The sequence below is a fragment of the Tasmannia lanceolata genome, unplaced genomic scaffold (genome assembly GCF_043159265.1).
Source record: "Tasmannia lanceolata isolate RefF3 unplaced genomic scaffold, GAP_Taslan_0.1 ptg000019l, whole genome shotgun sequence".
NCBI lineage: Eukaryota > Viridiplantae > Streptophyta > Magnoliopsida > Canellales > Winteraceae > Tasmannia > Tasmannia lanceolata.
In genome coordinates, this window is record NW_027518696.1 from 3,975,742 (window position 1) to 3,998,799 (window position 23,058).

Genomic DNA, 23,058 nt, shown 5'->3' on the forward strand with positions numbered 1-23,058 from the left:
TTATTAGACTTTCTATGAAAGTTCCTGCCGACAGAGAGGAATTATTTAGGCTATGTTCCATTCAAATAAAAACAAATTTTCCTCTCATTTTTAACTGGAAATATGGACATAAAATTTGTTTTACGCCCATTTTACATTGAAATAAATGCAGCCTCAGGAACAAGAGACTCCGCAGATGAAGATGAAATCATTTAAGTCATAAACCTATCCAAGTATCAACTAAGAAAAATACAAAATACATAGACCCTCCTTAGCATGGTTTTAAATTTCGACCGAAATCCAAAATTTCGGATTTCGGTCAACCCCGAAACCGAAATCGGGTATACCCGAAACGTTACATAATTTCGACCGAAATTTGCAATTTCCGAAATTTTATCCGAAATTTCAGGTATTTCAACTAAAAATCTCGATTCTTTTAATTTTTTTAAATTTTTCCTAAAAGGTTAAATCGTGTGGGAGAGAAAGAGGGGAGAGACACGTGGATAGGTTTTATCATCTACCAAAGGATGAGGACAGAAGTTTCGAGAAAGGGTTTTGGATAGAGGGATAGAGACGCGTGGAGGGAGAAACTTCTCACTGGAATATGATATATTAAGGGGCTGGACGGTTAAATCACATGAGACATAGTGTGTTTATAATTGTTTAATTTTTATTAGCGGGTTTAAAAAATGAAATTTCGACGAAAATTACCGAAATTTCGATAATTTCGGCCGAAATTTCGATAATTTCGGCCGAAATTTCAACCGAAAGAAAATGACGCAAGTGCTTGATTTCGACCGAAATTTCAGAAAATTAAAGGCCCGAAACCGGTTCCGAAACCGAAATTTTAAACTATGCTCCTTAGTATGGGAAGCTGTCCCATCCATTAGAAAATGAACTAAACGAAAGTTTGATAAAACAGAATACCCTTCTTCAACAAACAAAATAAAGGATCAGACTTTTCAAAAAGTTTGCCATCAACCAAAAATAACTATTTAGGAATGACACATTCAACAAATGAAGATGAGATAGATTGACAGGTAAACATCTCCAAGTCTATCACTATGTGGGGCTACAAATCAAAGATATATAAAAGGTAGTCTTGTCATGTTTCTATGTTTATATTGTTATTATTCCAAATATTTACCACCATGTGCTGAATTCTGATCATGACTAGGCCAACCTAGATGGGAGCATCATCACTACCTGATTGTGAGTATATAAGCCAAAGGTTTAGTGTATATCTCTTTAGAATTATAATTTCATAATGTGTTTTTCACTCCAAATTTACTTCGGAATGTTAAAGATAATGCTATTCAACAACCTTCCGTGTATTTTCGTTAACTCATTTTTGACCCGTATGTATCATGTTGCCATTCGTGACCGGCTCCAAAACATTAGCCCATGGTATTCAAGGTGGTAGGACCCATAGATGAACGGTCTGGATCTCTTGCACATGAACGGTTGTGTATGGTAAAGGACCCAATGATGATGAGATTGTAAAGGCGGACCCAATGTTTCAGTTGGACAATTTTTAGATTAGGGAAGTAAGTTAGATGAGGTAAGGAAGATAAATTAGTCAACTAGATTAGAATAAGATTACGTATAATAAATGATCCCCCTCCAATGTGATAAGTACAATCCCTGTTTTAAAAAAATGATTAGACATCTTTGTCAAATCTACGTCAGGCTGTCAGAGTGAGCTTATTTTTAGTGTAAAAATGGGCCAACAATGTTAGAAGAGAACCCATCTCTAGTGTTGACAGCTATGAAACACATGCTCTCCCCCCCTCTCTCTCTCTCTCAGATATATCAGACCTACATCCTTAGCCATTTTTTCTGAGACAATAGACTCCTCTCACACTACTATTTTTGGGTTTGAATTCAGCCTCTTTGATCATTCTATTTGTTCTTTAGATAGGTTGATAAATTGATTGATATGGGTACTCCCATAGACGTAGAAATTGGAGAAGATGGGATGAGAGAGCCTCTCATCGAGACCCATAGCCAAAAAGATGAGTCACAGGGCAACAACGAATCCATATACATGGTTCTCCTCAGTACTTTTGTTGCGGTTTGTGGGTCTTTCGAATACGGAATATGTGTGAGTACTCAGCTTTTTTTTGGACCCAAATCCTCCATTCATCATGAATTTTTTTTTTTAAAAAGTACTCTTTATTTGGGATTTGATAAACCCACATCCGGTTTTGATTACATTGGTTGAGATTAAGCTCGACTCGGTTGGACTATATTGGTGCCATGTTTCTAGGACCAACTCACTGAGTCAAATTGAGGGTCTTCACCCAGTTTTGTAGCTCTTTTTTTCTTCCTACAATGTTTTTCTCACCTTGATTCTTTTGTTTTACAGATGGGGTTTTCGGCACCTACTCAATCTGGTATCAGTGAAGATCTTCATTTATCTCTTGCACAGGTTTGCTCATGGCTATGTTTTGCAAGTAATTAACAGATGGATCTGATATTTCCAATTTCCAGCTTTGATACTTACATCCTATTCTTTAAGGGATAGATACATTTACACCCCCTCTAGTTTCTGACACATCCACTTCGACCCCTGTAGTTTAAAAATTGACAAATACACCCTGTAGTTTCAATTTGTTTAAGGTTTGCCCCCCTCAGCTGAAGGTTCGTCCATAGATTGAAGGGTTAGGATGATCCGATGGAGCTGATTTTTTGGGCACACCCTATCTATGTCAGGACCCATCAAATGAACGCTTTGGATCATCCAAATAATGTGCGCCCATACCCGAATCCAAAAACTACCAAACACTTTGGATTCGGGTATGGGCCCACATTATTTGGATGATCCAAAGCGTTCATTTGATGGGTCCGGACATAGATAGGGTGTGCCCAAAAAATCAGCTCCATCGGATCATACTAACCCTTCAATCTATGGACGAACCTTCAGCTGAGGGGGGCAAACCTTAAACAAATTGAAACTACAGGGGTGTATTTGTCAATTTTTAAACTATAGGGGTCGAAGTGGATGTGTCAGAAACTAGAGGGGGTGTAAATGTATTTATCCCATTCTTTAAATAGAGGGGGTGTCGATATTAAAAAGGTGGTACCATATCTGCTAATATATCTAATATGATGAATGATAAAATGAAGGGCGCCGTTGCAAAAACCAGCTACAAGGGCGCCCCCATTGGTCCATCTCATTAAAGAGCATTTATAAGGGCACATAGAAGTATAAACTTAAATGGAGCAATAAATGCACTTTGATGTGATTGACCAATGGGGGTGCCCTTTCGCCTGATTTCTGCAAGGGCATCCTTGAGTCTAGCATTCCTTTTTAAGGGCGCCCTTGCAGAAATCAGGTGAAAGGGTGCACCTGAGTTTAGCATTCCTCTTTTTTTGCTTGTCATTTGATTGATTACATACTTAGCAATGTTGTACTTACTTGGTTAATTCGGTTCAAATTTTATTTTAAACATTTGGATTAAATCATAACGAACAACCTTGGGTCCCACATGGGACATGTGTGTGATCGGAACTCTTGATCTTGTGGGCCATAGTTTCATCCTGAACAGACATCCGATATGTATGACGAAACCGTGCCTTATAGCTTAATCAAAGGTCTAGGATCATACAATCGAGGTTGGACCCACAGAAATGGATCGCAAATCTGGACTCCAGGCCTCCAGCCACATCAATGGATGAGATAATTTACGATTGGAGGCTCTTAACCAATAAATGGGCAGGCAGTAAATGGACATTTAAAGCAGGAAAACACTTGTTGTTTTAGTGGTTCGATTGGAGACCACTAATTGGATGGTCCAGATCATTTTGTTATCCTGAAAAGATCGTCACCTTTATCCACTCTAATCTTTACTTACAGTGCGTGGAAACAGGTTAGGTGTTTTTACATGGTACTTCCTGCAAATCACCAAATAAGCATGCACCCTCCCCCCTCAATGTAATCAGAAACTGTTACAAATTTTAAAGTCAAAAGTTACTTTTTGAACTTAAAATTTGGAGGGAAGATTCAAAATTGAAATCTCCCTCTTGTTATCAAAGCTCTTATCTTTCGTGGTTTGTTGTGACTTGAACCCAATACCTAGGGGTGTGTGGAGTGGGTTTCAACTCCAATGCAAGAATGTTTAGTCCCACATTAGAACTTTGAAGAAAGTTTCACCTCCTTATAAGAGGTGGAGTGGAGGAAAGGCTTGAGCCTTTCCGGGGGCATTGAAATTTGTTGGGTGACCTTGTTTTACATGAGCCCAAGTTCTTATAAACAAGCGGGCTGGGCCGTGGTCCAAGTTTTGGTGTGGGTTTGGGTAAATAAAAAATAATTTTTTGGTAAAAAAATATTTTTTCCATTAATTCCCAAACACTTTAACCCCTACACGATTTTGTATTTTTTTTGGGGGGAATGGTAAGTAGAATATATTGAAAAATAGATCGAGAAAGTCTGGGAAAATGATACAAGAGAAGCTACAATACAATAGATAAAGAGGGAAAAAAAAATCAAGGGAGTAGATAGTCAAACTTCTCCAGACTATCCCTGAGAACCCCATCCTTGGCTAGCTTATCCACTATTCCATATGCAGACCTCCTCACATGATAAGAATTTATATGTGCATCACCAACTCTATCTTGGATTTCGTAAAACAAAGCAGCAAATCTCCTGAATTGAGTGAGTCTCATTGATCCAACTTATTGTTTGAGAAAATCCGTGAAGTGGTTGAGAAGAAGATAAGAAGATGCTTCAAGGCGCGTAAACACTCTCCTTAAGACGATATTCGCCCCCGCCAGTAGTGTGCAAAGGGGACCACGGACTCGCCTCCAAGATACAATGAAGCCCGGTTCCAAACCGATTGCTTGACGACATTCTGCACTGAACGGAATCAAGCCCTGAATCACCTTTGAATTTTGCAAGTATTTAAGACACAAGTGTCTGTTTCTGCAGAAAACAGAACACTTGAACAAAACTTCTGAAACAGTAAAACAGAAACTTTGTAGGGGATTATAGAGAGAGAATTGTGCTGGAAATAACAATTTTGGGTATTGTGGGAGCCGATCCCGCGAGAGGGGTGGGGCGCGAGCCGCCGCGCCCTCTCTCTTGGTCTCTCGTACCCACGCGATTGGCGTGTGCATTTTATTATTTATTCGTCTTTCATGTGAACTTGGGATCACTAAGGCAATCCGAATTCCACACGAAAGAGACTGACAGAGTCGCCACCTAGATGTGGGATCTAGGACCCGAAATTAACCAGAAATCTAGACTCGCTACCTGGTTACAAGAATGGAAGGTGTGGGGAGTTATCCACCACATGCACCATTCCTGCCAGATAATCGGTCTAGTCACCATGGTTCAGAAAACCCTCTATGACTCAATGTAGAGTTTCTCCTGTTATCTGCCCTATTTCTGGCTCTTCATCACCTCTGACAGTGAACAACTTCCCATCTTTGATGAACTTCAGTTTTTGGTGAAGAGTTGAAGCAACAGCACCTTCCTTATGCAACCAGGGACGTCCTAGAAGCATATTGAACGAGGCTTTGATATCAATAACTTGAAACTCAACCTCAAATTCTTGACCGCCCATAACGATCTTGGTGGTGAGGATTCCGACCACATTTCTGCGGGTGTTGTCATATGCGAGGATACCAAGGGTTGATTCGGCAAAATCAGTGGGACCGAAACCCAAGGTAATGGCAGTTCTTAATGGACACACATTCAACGCCGATCCGTTATCTACCAACACAGATGATACTTTCTTGCCTCCACAGACAATAGTGACATGAAGAGCTCTAGCATGATTCCGACCTTGAGGAGGCAGCTCTTGATCTGAGAAACTAATGGCCCTGGTGGCCTGGGTTAGAGCAACAACTTCAGCCAGTTGCTCCGGAGATATCTCTGAGGATACCTGTGTTGTATTCAATTCTTTTAACACAGCCTCTCTGTGTTTCTTTGATGCTATCAATAATCCCCATACAGATATAACAGCCTGAGTTTTCTTTAACTGCTGCACAACCTATTTGCGATGGCCTTTGTCATGTTTCTTTGCCAATTTTTGACTTGGGCTGGAGGGGACTTTTTGAAATCTCTGGGGTTTGGGTTGCTACGGTTGAATACACCTTGAGCCATAGCCTCCTCTATCTGGGTGCCAGCCACAATGAAGTGTTTGAAGTCTGGATAGTATTGCAAAGACATGTGATACTGGAGCTGGGGGGAAATATTTTTCATGATTATCTGGACTTGTTCTTCCTCAGACGGGCGCTCCATCATCTGAGCTGCTATTCTCCTCCATCTTTTCACAAAAATCAAAAAGGATTCCCTCAAGTTTTGCTTTGTTCTCTCTAAATCCTTTCTGGTGATTTCTGTCCCATCATCATATTTGAATTGCCTGATGAACTGCTCGCCGATATCCTTCCATGTCCTGTAACGAGTCTTGTCCAAGACCATGAACCATCTCCTCGCAACCTTGGTTAGGGAAACTGGGAACAATTGAGTCATTTGCTCAGAAGATAAGCCTTGAGGCTGACACATGATGGTGAACATTTGCAAATGTGTGATTGGACAACCCACACCATCATATTTGTCAAAATCGGGCATTTGAAAATTGGCAGGAAGGCGAATTTCAGGAAATAAAGTAAGATCACCGGGATTGAAACCACCCTGGTCTTGAAACTGAATGCCTTGAACTTTCCTGGTAAGAGTCTCTAATTTCTCCATAACAGACTTATCAACCATGGACTGAGAAGGCCTACTGTGATTCTCGCTGTACTGCTCTTTTTCTAAGTCTTCTTCGACTTTATCAGGGATATTGATGAACACTGTTTGGGCAGGTGCTACTGGAGTGGCTGCTTGGTGCATAGGCCCTTTGTCTTTGGACAACGACGGTCCGACCTTCTCAGAGAGCTGAGCCTTGATAACTTGGTTCTCTTCTTTGAGCTCTTGAAGCTGCCGAAGAATCAAGGTGAGAGTATCGGTGATAGCAGCGGGTGGAGGACCATCTTGGTTGTCTGCCATTGGTGAGGATGAGGACGGGAAAGAAGGAGATGCTGGGGTTCTTAAAGAAGGTGGCGGGGATACAGATTTCCTCTCCAATCGCGAAGAGACCCGAACCCAAGGAGTAGTAGGGTTAGCTATGATGTTTACTGCCCTGTGATATCCGAAAGACATATTTTAAAATCAGAAAGAAGAATAGACGATGATGCACACATAGACAAAGATAATGAAAGAGAAGGATGGACTTTATTGATCAATCATTAAAATTTGAGTACATGGTTCAATCTTTCAAAGATAAACATGGAACTAAGCATTCTTTTTAGACTTCTTCTTCGGACGACAATCTTCCTCAACTGACTCCTTTAAAGGTTTGATGATTCTGGCATCCCAAGCAGATGAAACAGCTTTGACAATCTTGGGCTTGAGACCCTCAGGCGGATAGAAATGATGAAGGGGAGGCACAATGGATTGCTCCCTTCCATACTGACGCTGAATCCTGGCAGGAACATAAAAGGAAGTCTTTTTGAGACCAAGAAGGCGAACGTAGTTAGCTTCTCCGGTGTTGAAGATAGCTTATTGGATTTCAGGAATTTGCCAATAAATCTGATCTTCTTGGCGAGAATTTAACCATTCAACCCAATCGCTTTTACGATCGAAAGAAACATCATGACGCCATTCACTGAAGGTGTATAACGTATGATCAAAATGGACAGGAGCTGCAATTTTTAGCTTGTGGCATAACCACACTTGAAGTAATGCAGGACATCCTGAGAAAGACCCAACGAAAGAGCGAATATAAGAGCTTGGAGTATAAAGATAGAGTATTTCCAATTCGTATTTCCTGTATTAAATCTTCTGTTCCGATGTTTATAATTTTGATTTCATCTTTAAGAGGCTGGGCTCGGCGCTCCTCCTCTTGTTTGAGCATATGCTGCAATTCAATGGGAGTTTCGTCGATCCCCCCTTCCTCGTCTGAGGAGGGAGTGTTATCATTATTATTAAAGTCAGAAGCAAACACAGAGACATACTGAGAATCAGATTTCATTGAATTGAAAGAAGTTACATCATTATCATTGGACTCATCCCTAACAAGCCAATGATTTCAAAATCCCATCGCAAATAGGTTCTAATGACCCTAACACATTAATTATATTTAGCATAAGTGAGAACATGACAAAGGCCAAACCGGTACGAAATTAAACATGACAGCAACCAAAATATACGCAAAACAACACTCAATCATACAAATATAGAAAAGAAAATAAAATTCCAAAAGGCATACCTTTTTGTAGACGATATTCCATGCAAACTTATGGAGAAGAGGGATTCGGTCTAGAGAGAGGGCTTGAATTTTCTAAGAGAGGGGTTCTCTCCTTTCCTTCCTTTTTTTTTCTTTTATTTTGCTCTCTTCAGTGACGATTCGATCCGAAGCTGAGAGCATGAGAGTCCGAAAACATCCTTTCGATGATTACACCAAACTTAACGAAAATAACCGCCCCTAAGATCTTGATCCACAAAAAATTAATCCATCCAAGTTTGGTTCTTAAGAACTAGACCACGAAGTTTCGGATCCAAGGATTGCACCACAAAGGTTCGGCAACCAAGTGGATTCGATTCCAAGAATCACACGATTTTGTACATAGGGATGAGAGAGTGCGTAAGCTTATGAGGAAAGGGCTGCCGATATCAAATCGATAAGAGGGCTGCCAATATGCAATTGATCGAAGAGTTGCAAATATCCAAGGGATGAGAGGAGAGGGAGAGTTGTATCCCTTTTGCAAAGCACCGGTGTTAAATTTTTTTCGATGAAATAAAGAGGGTCAAGAAGAGAGAGATGGAACAGGGGTATACATGATCTTGAGTGGAGAGATCGGCTACTGTTGGAGGAGATGGGTATAGGTATAGCATGGATGCATGGGACGATGGGGTGTCAAGATCATGAGAAAGAGAGTGAAGAAGAGTAACTGAGGGAGAGAGAGATAGAGAATCTTGTTCCCCCCAATCAGAGAGAGATCTCTCTTCTTCAACTTAGTCACCTGCTATACGCCTCCTGCCCCTTTTAGCAACCCACGATTGCCCTTTTTATTGAACCCAATTGACAATAAAAAATGATACCCACCTACCCCCCTCAAATGGCAGACACGTTTTGAGAAAACGTGTAATATTCTTGGTCAACAAAGAGGCACATTATAAAATTGATTTCCAATCTCTTACCCTCCTTCTTAAAAAAATATATTTGGAATCCTTGCAAACGTGTAATATTCTTGGTCAACAAAGAGGCACATTATAAAATTGATTTCCAATCTCTTACCCTCCTTCTTTGGAAAAAAAATATATTTGGCATCCTTGCAAACGTGTAATATTCTTGGTCCACAAAGAGGCACGTTATAAAATTGATTTCCAATCTTTTGAATAAACCGAATCTCCTCTTCCTCTTTTTATTTGTATTGGGCCCTACTTCGAATTCCCAAAAACACATATCCTTCTGCCGAATTACATTTCTAAAAAAAATTGGTTTCTTCAAAATATTGCGGGTCCCACTTCGGGTGAATTATTCTTGAATTGCAATACTTACATTCAAATCCCCTCCATGAAATGATCCAATCCGTCCAGTGATACCGGGGCATCCATTGCTGCTTTACTTGTCAGTAACAGAAACCACAATGGGTTGTATGTTAGCACAGCAAGATCCAGAAACCAAGCATGAAAAGGCTGTGTATTATCTTAGCAAGAAGATGTTGGAGTATGAAAAGAAGTATACTGTCCTAGAAAAAACCTGCTTAGCCTTGGTTTGGGCCACTCAGCGACTTAGGCATTACCTTTTATCACATAAGGTCCTGCTTTTGTCGAGGATGGATCCTCTGAAGTATCTATGTTTGCGCAATCTATGATGCCTCCAGGTTTTGTTAGATTAAGTTCAAGTAAAATGTGATGAGAAAATAAAACAAGACAAACTAATCTAACAAGTATAGAGTTTTTATGAGCCAGTTAAATTAAATTCAAATGAATTATCTTTTGAAGTTTTAATGAAGTTAGGTGATCCCCAGCAGAGTCGCCAGACTGTGGGAGCCGATCCCGCGAGAGGGGTGGGGCGCGAGCCGCCGCGCCCTCTCTCTTGGTCTCTCGTACCTACGCGATTGGCGTGTGCATTTTATTATTTATTCGTCTTTCATGTGAACTTGGGATCACTAAGGCAATTCGAATTCCACACGAAAGAGACTGACAGAGTCGCCACCTAGATGTGGGATCTAGGACCCGAAATTAACCAGAAATCTAGACTCGCTACCTGGTTACAAGAATGGAAGGTGTGGGGAGTTATCCACCACATGCACCATTCCTGGCAGATAATCGGTCTTCGATTCCAAAAGCTAACTCTTTTAAATTTATTTTAAATGGCTCATTCAAGTGAAACTAAAACCTTCTAAATAAACAACTTTAAAAGCTACCAAACACACTAAATACCTTCAGATAATAAAAGCTTCAAGAAAACTCTAAAAGTTTCCACAAACCCAAAAGAATTCGAGATTCCCAAGAGCCGGTGGATTTAAAATTCCTTTAGGAACCCTTAGAGCCCAATTTAGGAACACTGGTGTCGTGTCGTGTCGTGTCCTAAGTTTTAGGGAGTCTTAGGTTTTAGGGAGTCCTAGATTTAGGAGTTCAGCCTCATCACGGACGCTTGCTATGGATAGCAACCGTGCCATAGGTCTAGTTACACTAGTCACCCAATCTTTCCTTAGGACAAGCCTAGTAAGCTAGGATGTAGGCTAACCTGCATTAGCCTAAGGAACAACTTGCATTTAGATAAGAATCATATAGAATCTTAAATGAAATCCTAGGATAATAAAATCCTCAACTTGAATTAAATAATTCCTCTTAAAACTGTTGAAACAGTCAAATCCAGTCTAGATCGGTGTCCTAGTTAAGTTAGGCATAAGTAGCTTAGCTTAGGTGCACCGAACTACGTCGACTCTGATCCCAGTGAGGCTTGGGTACGTAGGCAGCTTGGATGTTTGATGACATACCACCCGCGAGTCGGCACCACAACAAATTGTGGTGTTTTGTATATTAATTTTCTTGTAAATGCTTAATCAAATCACTTAAGACTTTCCATGAAATTAGAATTCTAGGAGAACTTTCACTTAGAATGAATCCAGACAAATACGTCATCTCTACCAAAGAGGGGCATCTGTAGACACCCCATTTTGCTCCGCTTTAATCAACAACGAAGTTAGTGTTTTGCTATCGGTTTTCTACCGTTTTCTATTTCCGTGTCCGTTTCTCGCGTTTTCTCAATTTTTTTATCATTTCTGTCGCATTTCGCATTTTTCCGCTAAGGGTTGAGAAGGGTTATTCACGAGAATCCGAGCAGGAGAGAATTTGGACCCACTGGGTGACCGTGCATTGAACATTTCGATTAGATTTTTGATCAAGCAAGTGTGAACTGCGTTGTTTTCATAACGCACATAGTGTATTTCGGCCAACGGACATGGCAGCCCGGTTTGGATCATTTGATGGAAAAGGTTTAAGGGGGCACGGCCAATTTGCTTTGTGATCCATTAATGGGAAGTTCTCGATTATTATAAGGAGATGAGTTAGGGGGCGCAACCAATTCACATCTAACTCAGCATTTGCTGGATCGGATTAGCCCATGGAGATCATTATGGAGCACAACTAATTTACATTATGTTGCATCAAGTGGACGGATTGGATCATTTCATGGAGGGGATTTGAATGTAAGTATTGCAATTCAAGAATAATTCACCCGAAGTGGGACCCGCAATATTTTGAAGAAACCAATTTTTTTTAGAAATGTAATTCGGCAGAAGGATATGTGTTTTTGGGAATTCGAAGTAGGGCCCAATACAAATAAAAAGAGGAAGAGGAGATTCGGTTTATTCAAAAGATTGGAAATCAATTTTATAACGTGCCTCTTTGTGGACCAAGAATATTACACGTTTGCAAGGATGCCAAATATATATTTTTTTCAAAGAAGGAGGGTAAGAGATTGGAAATCAATTTTATAATGTGCCTCTTTGTTGACCAAGAATATTACACGTTTGCAAGGATTCCAAATATATTTTTTTAAGAAGGAGGGTAAGAGATTGGAAATCAATTTTATAATGTGCCTCTTTGTTGACCAAGAATATTACACGTTTTCTCAAAACGTGTGCCATTTGAGGGGGGTAGGTGGGTATCATTTTTTATTGTCAATTGGGTTCAATAAAAAAGGCAATCGTGGGTTGCTAAAAGGAGCAGGAGGCGTATAGCAGGTGACTAAGTTGAAGAAGAGAGATCTCTCTCTGATTGGGGGGAACAAGATTCTCTATCTCTCTCTCCCTCAGTTACTCTTCTTCACTCTCTTTCTCATGATCTTGACACCCCATCGTCCCATGCATCCATGCTATACCTATACCCATCTCCTCCAACAGTAGCCGATCTCTCCACTCAAGATCATGTATACCCCTGTTCCATCTCTCTCTTCTTGACCCTCTTTATTTCATCGAAAAAAATTTAACACCGGTGCTTTGCAAAAGGGATACAACTCTCCCTCTCCTCTCATCCCTTGGATATTTGCAACTCTTCGATCAATTGCATATTGGCAGCCCTCTTATCGATTTGATATCGGCAGCCCTTTCCTCATAAGCTTACGCACTCTCTCATCCCTATGTACAAAATCGTGTGATTCTTGGAATCGAATCCACTTGGTTGCCGAACCTTTGTGGTGCAATCCTTGGATCCGAAACTTCGTGGTCTAGTTCTTAAGAACCAAACTTGGATGGATTAATTTTTTGTGGATCAAGATCTTAGGGGCGGTTATTTTCGTTAAGTTTGGTGTAATCATCGAAAGGATGTTTTCGGACTCTCATGCTCTCAGCTTCGGATCGAATCGTCACTGAAGAGAGCAAAAAAAAAGAAAAAAAAAAAGGAAGGAAAGGAGAGAACCCCTCTCTTAGAAAATTCAAGCCCTCTCTCTAGACCGAATCCCTCTTCTCCATAAGTTTGCATGGAATATCGTCTACAAAAAGGTATGCCTTTTGGAATTTTATTTTCTTTTCTATATTTGTATGATTGAGTATTGTTTTGCGTATATTTTGGTTGCTGTCATGTTTAATTTCGTACCGGTTTGGCCTTTGTCATGTTCTCACTTATGCTAAATATAATTAATGTGTTAGGGTCATTAGAACCTATTTGCGATGGGATTTTGAAATCATTGGCTTGTTAGGGAATTTAGATTTGTTTTGGGAAAACAATTCAATAAAAAATTTTAGACATATAAATAAAGGAAAACTTGAATTTCACATGAATCATTGAATCCCATTTAATTTGGCTTACAAAACCTCCATCTTTCAATTGATAACAACAGCCCCCACTCCAATTTGATAACAACAGCCCCACTCAATCTCAAGAACCCAATATCCATACCCCACCTTTTCAAATCAACCCATTACTAGAGGTTCTTGAGACCTAGAGGATTGAGCATTGGAACGGGAAATGCTATTGACTTGGGCTGGAGGGGACTTTTTGAAATCTCTGGGGTTTGGGTTGCTACGGTTGAATACACCTTGAGCCATAGCCTCCTCTATCTGGGTGCCAGCCACAATGAAGTGTTTGAAGTCTGGATAGTATTGCAAAGACATGTGATACTGGAGCTGGGGGGAAATATTTTTCATGATTATCTGGACTTGTTCTTCCTCAGACGGGCGCTCCATCATCTGAGCTGCTATTCTCCTCCATCTTTTCACAAAAATCAAAAAGGATTCCCTCAAGTTTTGCTTTGTTCTCTCTAAATCCTTTCTGGTGATTTCTGTCCCATCATCATATTTGAATTGCCTGATGAACTGCTCGCCGATATCCTTCCATGTCCTGTAACGAGTCTTGTCCAAGACCATGAACCATCTCCTCGCAACCTTGGTTAGGGAAACTGGGAACAATTGAGTCATTTGCTCAGAAGATAAGCCTTGAGGCTGACACATGATGGTGAACATTTGCAAATGTGTGATTGGACAACCCACACCATCATATTTGTCAAAATCGGGCATTTGAAAATTGGCAGGAAGGCGAATTTCAGGAAATAAAGTAAGATCACCGGGATTGAAACCACCCTGGTCTTGAAACTGAATGCCTTGAACTTTCCTGGTAAGAGTCTCTAATTTCTCCATAACAGACTTATCAACCATGGACTGAGAAGGCCTACTGTGATTCTCGCTGTACTGCTCTTTTTCTAAGTCTTCTTCGACTTTATCAGGGATATTGATGAACACTGTTTGGGCAGGTGCTACTGGAGTGGCTGCTTGGTGCATAGGCCCTTTGTCTTTGGACAACGACGGTCCGACCTTCTCAGAGAGCTGAGCCTTGATAACTTGGTTCTCTTCTTTGAGCTCTTGAAGCTGCCGAAGAATCAAGGTGAGAGTATCGGTGATAGCAGCGGGTGGAGGACCATCTTGGTTGTCTGCCATTGGTGAGGATGAGGACGGGAAAGAAGGAGATGCTGGGGTTCTTAAAGAAGGTGGCGGGGATACAGATTTCCTCTCCAATCGCGAAGAGACCCGAACCCAAGGAGTAGTAGGGTTAGCTATGATGTTTACTGCCCTGTGATATCCGAAAGACATATTTTAAAATCAGAAAGAAGAATAGACGATGATGCACACATAGACAAAGATAATGAAAGAGAAGGATGGACTTTATTGATCAATCATTAAAATTTGAGTACATGGTTCAATCTTTCAAAGATAAACATGGAACTAAGCATTCTTTTTAGACTTCTTCTTCGGACGACAATCTTCCTCAACTGACTCCTTTAAAGGTTTGATGATTCTGGCATCCCAAGCAGATGAAACAGCTTTGACAATCTTGGGCTTGAGACCCTCAGGCGGATAGAAATGATGAAGGGGAGGCACAATGGATTGCTCCCTTCCATACTGACGCTGAATCCTGGCAGGAACATAAAAGGAAGTCTTTTTGAGACCAAGAAGGCGAACGTAGTTAGCTTCTCCGGTGTTGAAGATAGCTTATTGGATTTCAGGAATTTGCCAATAAATCTGATCTTCTTGGCGAGAATTTAACCATTCAACCCAATCGCTTTTACGATCGAAAGAAACATCATGACGCCATTCACTGAAGGTGTATAACGTATGATCAAAATGGACAGGAGCTGCAATTTTTAGCTTGTGGCATAACCACACTTGAAGTAATGCAGGACATCCTGAGAAAGACCCAACGAAAGAGCGAATATAAGAGCTTGGACCTGAACTGGCACGAAGGTGAGCCATATCATCCAATCCATTGAAAGTTTCTGCAAGCATAGTAGGAATTGGATTGGCGCCACGATCCATTTGATCAACGAGGTCCAGAAGAACAGCTGACGCAAAGCGAGAAGGCTGGACAGTGAGGAACCTAGCAAAGGAGCAGAATCTTAAAGCGCGCCGTCGAGCTTTTTGAATATCAACAGCACCAATGTGCCCAACAGGAGGGTAAATGTCAATCAGTTGCTGCATGGACACTTCTTGGCCTTTCATTAAAGAGTTCATGGATTCATCTGGATTATCAATCAAGCAAAGGAACAAATGACGATAATCTGGGACACAGGATGGCTTCACTAGAGGGCCATCCACAGGATATTCCAATAAGGCACACCATTCTTCAAAGGTGGGACACATTTCTTGGTTACCAAAATGGAAGACATGATGATCGGGATCCCAACACTCTGATGCGGCATAGAGTAATCCCCAATCAAGCTTGATGGTTGCCACGTAGCCGAAGAGATTTTTCTCTTGTTCACTTATGGCGTAGATATGAGATTCTCTTAATGTACCACGGATCCAATCAAGAATTGTACGAGTAGACATAGTGCCCGTAAGCCGAGAGAAGGGATATAAGAATGATCAGGATTACATGAACACGAGATTGTGATAAGTTCCTGCCAGTACAGGGAAAGTATGAATACATGATCGAATCACACGATAGAAGAATGAAAGGCATACGATAGAAAGATTAGATGAGATAGCATAAGATTGCTTTCAACGGGTAGATCATGAATGACTAATCCTATGAGATCTTTGGAAATGATAGGATTTATATCCTAACCCCTAAAGGGAAATTTTTTTTTTTAGTCTCGCACATTTTAACAGTGTGACCTGAAGGCATCAACCCTAATCCTAATCAAGCGGAATGGAGAGAGGATCTCGACTCATGACTTTGTTCGTGTATCTAAGGACCGATCGTAGCCATTGGAAGATGGACTACGGCATAATCTAGACATAAATGGGTAGGATATCCTAAACTAGGCTTACACACGTGATGTACATGTGTTCATATACTACATGCATGTGTGGGTTAATCTAGGGGTAAGGCCAAGAGTTCCCTTAGCGCGAATCCATGTTCGATATACTGTACCAGTGTCCGGCGTATCAGTACGTGAACAAGGGATCCGTTTACGCACCATAAAGGTACTAGGCTAAGGGTGGAATGCTTCTCTAGCACAGAGGCACCAGGTGATGAAATCCCAGTCAACCATGCTAGATAACACTCCGGGTTCCTAAAATAGGATGTGTGTGCACGTGAGATGCAGAGTTTAGATGCAAGCGATGTAAGTGTGTGCAATATGTTTGCGCAATCTATTATGCCTCCAGGTTTTGTTAGATTAAGTTCAAGTAAAATGTGATGAGAAAATAAAACAAGACAAACTAATCTAACAAGTATAGAGTTTTTATGAGCCAGTTAAATTAAATTCAAATGAATTATCTTTTGAAGTTTTAATGAAGTTAGGTGATCCCCAGCAGAGTCGCCAGACTGTGGGAGCCGATCCCGCGAGAGGGGTGGGGCGCGAGCCGCCGCGCCCTCTCTCTTGGTCTCTCGTACTCACGCGATTGGCGTGTGCATTTTATTATTTATTCGTCTTTCATGTGAACTTGGGATCACTAAGGCAATCCGAATTCCACACGAAAGAGACTGACAGAGTCGCCACCTAGATGTGGGATCTAGGACCCGAAATTAACCAGAAATCTAGACTCGCTACCTGGTTACAAGAATGGAAGGTGTGGGGAGTTATCCACCACATGCACCATTCCTGGCAGATAATCGGTCTTCGATTCCAAAAGCTAACTCTTTTAAATTTATTTTAAATTGCTCATTCAACTCTATGTTAATGTGCGAACTAAGTGACATGCATCCTATGATCTAATTTCAATGTGAATCCTGGATGTGTATCTTGATTTATTAATTTGTCTGGATTCATTCTAAGTGAAAGTTCTCCTAGAATTCTAATTTCATGGAAAGTCTTAAGTGATTTGATTAAGCATTTACAAGAAAATTAATATACAAAACACCACAATTTGTTGTGGTGCCGACTCGCGGGTGGTATGTCATCAAACATCCAAGCTGCCTACGTACCCAAGCTTCACTGGGATCAGAGTCGACGTAGTTCGGTGCACCTAAGCTAAGCTACTTATGCCTAACTTAACTAGGACACCGATCTAGACTGGATTTGACTGTTTCAACAGTTTTAAGAGGAATTATTTAATTCAAGTTGAGGATTTTATTATCCTAGGATTTCATTTAAGATTCTATATGATTCTTATCTAAATGCAAGTTGTTCCTTAAGCTAATGCAGGTTAGCCTACATCCTAGCTTACTAGGCTTGTCCTAAGGAAAGATTAGGTGACTAGTGTAACTAGAGGGTTTTCTGAACCATGGTATGACTCAGTGACAGGGATCATGATACCCGGTTTTGAAATATTCAGTGGCCTTGCTCTCCCAGAAAAAGAACCGCCGATATATTATGTTGAGAAAGCTGTTGATGACTGGTTAGTCTACCTTGAGCCAGATGTGCTGGAATCTGCCCTATTTCTGGCTCTTAATCACCTTAGCTTCAGAATACTCTGCATTGACTAGTGTAACTAGACCTTCCCGATCATCATGATGCCCCTTAGCTTCCATGATTGACATACCTCACAATATGAAGATGAGGCCCATCACGGTTCAAGAGCAATGGGCTCCTGCATATGTTGATGCTATAGAAATAGCTGCAAGATGTCCCGATGGTAAACCATGGTATACGGACATAAAGAACTACATCTCATGCCAGGGGCATCCCAATGAGGCGTCGAGTAAAGAAATAAGGACTTTGCAGAGATTGGCAGCTAATTTCGTCATTTGTGGAGGAGAGCTGTATCGACGGTCTTTCGATGGAATTCAACTCTTATGTGTCACTGAAGATCAGGCAAAAGAAATTCTCGCAGATATTCATGAAGGGGTGTGTGGGCCTCATATGAATGGGAAGATGTTGGCAAGGAAGATCCTACGTCTGGGGTATTATTGGCCGACATTAGAAGCAGATTGTCACACATTTGTGAAGAAATGCTATAAATGTCAGATACATGCGAATCTCATCCATGTACCACCCACCGAATTGCATTCTCTTACCTCTCCTTGGCCGTTTTCGGTATGGGGAATTGACATCATTGGCAAGATTTCTCCCAAGTCGTCTAATGGTCACGAGTACATACTCGTTGCTATTGATTACTTCACCAAGTGGGTTGAGGCCGCTTCTTATGCAAAGCTTACATCCTCATCAGTTGCTAAATTCATACGCACCAACATCATTTGCAGATATGGAATTCCCCATAACTTATCTCAGATAATCGATCTCATTTCAAAAAGGAAGTAATCTCTCTTTGCGAAGAGTTCAAGATTAAGCATCATAAATTCTCGCCTTATCGTCCGCAGACAAATGGAGCGGTAGAAGCTGCAAATAAAAATGTCAAGACTATCATTAGCAAAATGTCAGAAACTTATAAAGATTGGTCGAATAAGTTACCATACGCCTTGTGGGCTTACAGAACATCAATTAGAGCTTCAACTGGGGCAACCTCCTACTCTCTTATTTACGGGATGGAAGCAGTGCTACCTGTTGAGATCCGTGTACCTTCGCTCCGAGTATTGACTGAAGTCAAGTTGCCAGAAAATGAATGGGCAGATGCCAGGTATAAAGAGTTGAACATGCTGGATGAGAAGAGATTAAAGGCGCTTTACCATGTGCAAGGTTATCAGCGCAGAATAGCCCGGGCTTTTAATAAAAAGGTTAAGGTCAGAGATTTAGAAGAAGGCAATCTTGTTCTAAAAGAGAATCGAGCACCAATGTTTGACCCAAGGGGCAAGTTCAAACCAAATTGGTCAGGACCATACATTGTGGACCAAATCTTACCCGGAAAAGCCGTCAAGCTCCGTAATTTAAATGGAGAAATATTGCCAGAACCAACAAATCTTGATCAACTCAAGAGGTTCTATGCTTGAACATCAGAAGGCCGTCCTTTGGCCGAATAAATCCCAAATTCATAACCAAAAATCAAAAAATTTATAACCTTTTGCAAACCCTTTTGAGCCTAAATAAAATTTTCCTTCAAATCCCAATATACTAGGGGCATTCGCCCTGAACTACGCATGACCTGATTCCTACACTGGGATACGTAGGCAACCTGTTCATAGGTTCGGTCGAGACCCTTGCAAAACCTTAAGCCATTCTTTGAAAAGCCCTACCTCACCTATAAAGTCCTTTTGGTGTTCAAATAAAAAGAAAAGAAGATAAAAAAATAATAATAAAAAAGAAAAGAAATGGAGCTTGAAGATCCGCTAGATTGAAAAACCTGAAAAGGCGATCTAGGCAAAATTTAGGATCATTCCCCTGCTAAGTTGAAAACCTGAAAGGGCGGCTTAGGCAAAAGGTAAGGGGGTGGCCCGCTGAGTCGAAAACCTGAAAAGGCGATTAAGGCAAAAGTTAAGGCCGAGCGGTCCACCAAGTTGAAAATCCGAAAAAGGAAGACTTGGTCGTGGTAAGATTGGATTCACGCCAAAAGAATTACATCGGTCTCTGAACTCGCGGTAGGTCGGGCGAAGCTAATACACAATGATTCTCGAAACTAGGGGCATTAATTTCGAAGCAATCTGAAAGTTGATAGAAAGATATATGAGGTATCACTGTATTAAAAATAAGTGAAGATGTTTATCAATGGAGAAATGTTCTCTAAAAGAGGCTAGTCTAACCCAAAAGAAAATACTGATAAGTCAGAAGCATCACGAGATTACTGGAGTAATCTTTCTTATTTTGTGTTTTTATTACAAGTGTCTGTAATTCTATTTAAAAAAAAAAAATTTTATTTTTAGAATTGTTGTAGGGTGCAATCACTCTGAAGGCAGGTTCATTAACAGGTTCTGAGAAACTTGGAAAAAGGTGACACTGTCACGAATGACGAAGATCTTTGAAAGAATAATCTCTGGTCAATGAATAGAAGAAGGTTAGAATGCCTCAAACTGGGGCAGGTTGCTAATGAAGTGGCATCCCATATTTAAGCCCTGAAGTTCTTTTGCTGCATGGTGTTATTAAATCCTTTGCTTCTAAAGTTGTTAATTGGAAATTTCGATTTCTCTCAAAGCTCAAATCATCATATCTCTCTGAATCCATTTGAAAAAGATATTTTCTCTCTGAACATCACACAAATATGATATCTCGCTTCCTTGGAATCCGTACAAATACGGTATTTCATCATCTTCGAGTCCGTACAACTATGGTCTCTTATCCCCTTTGAACATCATACAACTATGATGTCTCATTTCCTTGAAATCCGTACAAATACGGTATTTCATTCTCTTCGAGTCCATACAACTATGGTCTCGTATCCCCTTTGAACATCATACAACTATGATGTCTCATTTCCTTGGAATCCGTACAAATACGGTATTTCATTCTCTTCGAGTCCATACAACTATGGTCTCTTATCCTCTTTGAACATCATACAACTATGATGTCTCATTTCCTTGGAATCCGTACAAATACGGTATTTCATTCTCTTCGAGTCCATACAACTATGGTCTCTTATCCCCTTTGAACATCATACAACTATGATGTCTCATTTCCCAAAAATAAAATTAAAAAAAAAAAAAAAAAACTCATCAAATCCAATCCCCGATTCAAAAAAAAATAAAAAAATAAAAAAAATCCAATCCTACGTCAAATTCAAGCTCATGAAAAATCTCCAAATTCTTCGAGCCCGTTTGAGAAAGGTGCCCCTTTTCTTCGAGTCCATACGACTATGGGTTTTCTGAACCATGGTATGACTCAGTGACAGGGATCATGATACCCGGTTTTGAAATATTCAGTGGCCTTGCTCTCCCAGAAAAAGAACCGCCGATATATTATGTTGAGAAAGCTGTTGATGACTGGTTAGTCTACCTTGAGCCAGATGTGCTGGAATCTTTGTTTGCAGAAAATGTGCCTGATGTTGATTACTATTCTGAAGAACAAGAAGAGACAGATTGTGAAGATGTGCTGGTGGCAGTTATTCAGAGTAATGAAGCTTTTATTATCTAAAGGTATTTAGTGTGTTTGGTAGCTTTTAAAGTTGTTTATTTAGAAGGTTTTAGTTTCACTTGAAATTTTTAGTGGTCTTTTGCTTAATGGCTTTTAACGGATTTAGAGCGATGGTTTTTTTTATATGGGTAAATTTTAGATTTGTGACTTTAAGGTTGGGTATATTTTAAATTAATGTCTTTTAATTTTGGTTTAGTGAATGATATTAACACAAAAATATTTTGACAATTGCACAAATTCGACAAAACCTTAACCATTTAAAGATTTAGCAAATGCAGCCCACTAAAACTGTCATAACTCTTTAACCGCTTAGCCAAATTGAATGTGCGAACATGCGTTGGAAAGATATTTTAAAGGGCTTCAACTTTGTAGTTTACCATTTTCTATGAATCTGTGGTTTAGAGGTTCGAAATAGGGTCGCAAGACGGGCAGCCAGCACTATGGCGGGAATGATATTGGCACCACAACGTTTTATCATATAACTTCTTCTGTTTTAATGGTTAATGGGCTGTTATTATCAAAAGTGGCTTTATTGTTGTGATTGGATTCTAATGGGATGTTTGGGGATGATTTGAAAAGGGGCTGCATTTATCAATTGAAAAGGTGGGGTATGGATATTGGGTTCTTGAGATTGAGTGGGGCTGTTGTTATCAAATTGGAGTGGGGGCTGTTGTTATCAATTGAAAGATGGAGGTTTTGTAAGCCAAATTAAATGGGATTCAATGATTCATGTGAAATTCAAGTTTTCCTTTATTTATATGTCTAAAATTTTTTATTGAATTGTTTTCCCAAAACAAATCTAAATTCCCTAACAAGCCAATGATTTCAAAATCTCATCGCAAATAGGTTCTAATGACCCTAACACATTAATTATATTTAGCATAAGTGAGAACATGACAAAGGCCAAACCGGTACGAAATTAAACATGACAGCAACCAAAATATACGCAAAACAACACTCAATCATACAAATATAGAAAAGAAAATAAAATTCCAAAAGGCATACCTTTTTGTAGACGATATTCCATGCAAACTTATGGAGAAGAGGGATTCGGTCTAGAGAGAGGGCTTGAATTTTCTAAGAGAGGGGTTCTCTCCTTTCCTTCCTTTTTTTTTTCTTTTATTTTGCTCTCTTCAGTGACGATTCGATCCGAAGCTGAGAGCATGAGAGTCCGAAAACATCCTTTCGATGATTACACCAAACTTAACGAAAATAACCGCCCCTAAGATCTTGATCCACAAAAAATTAATCCATCCAAGTTTGGTTCTTAAGAACTAGACCACGAAGTTTCGGATCCAAGGATTGCACCACAAAGGTTCGGCAACCAAGTGGATTCGATTCCAAGAATCACACGATTTTGTACATAGGGATGAGAGAGTGCGTAAGCTTATGAGGAAAGGGCTGCCGATATCAAATCGATAAGAGGGCTGCCAATATGCAATTGATCGAAGAGTTGCAAATATCCAAGGGATGAGAGGAGAGGGAGAGTTGTATCCCTTTTGCAAAGCACCGGTGTTAAATTTTTTTCGATGAAATAAAGAGGGTCAAGAAGAGAGAGATGGAACAGGGGTATACATGATCTTGAGTGGAGAGATCGGCTACTGTTGGAGGAGATGGGTATAGGTATAGCATGGATGCATGGGACGATGGGGTGTCAAGATCATGAGAAAGAGAGTGAAGAAGAGTAACTGAGGGAGAGAGAGATAGAGAATCTTGTTCCCCCCAATCAGAGAGAGATCTCTCT

General features: G+C 40.3%; 1 protein-coding gene and 1 pseudogene across 2 annotated transcripts in view; one reads left to right on the forward strand and one right to left on the reverse strand.

Moving 5' to 3' along the window:
- The first annotated feature begins 1,707 nt into the window (after positions 1-1,707).
- LOC143853551 (sugar transporter ERD6-like 16) overlaps positions 1,708-23,058 on the forward strand; it is a 29,322-nt pseudogene continuing 7,971 nt past the window's right edge. Inside the window, exons 1-2 of the transcript XR_013237171.1 lie at positions 1,708-2,083; positions 2,348-2,410. The product of XR_013237171.1 is annotated as a sugar transporter ERD6-like 16 (transcript). The remainder of the gene's footprint in view (positions 2,084-2,347; positions 2,411-23,058) is intronic.
- Positions 14,920-22,414, reverse strand: LOC143853552 (uncharacterized). The gene is made up of 2 exons (XM_077363362.1): positions 22,320-22,414; positions 14,920-15,869 (listed from the first exon to the last, which is right to left on the reverse strand). The coding sequence occupies exon 2, from the start codon at positions 15,796-15,798 to the stop codon at positions 14,962-14,964; it is 837 nt and encodes a 278-aa protein (XP_077219477.1). The 5' UTR covers positions 15,799-15,869; positions 22,320-22,414; the 3' UTR covers positions 14,920-14,961.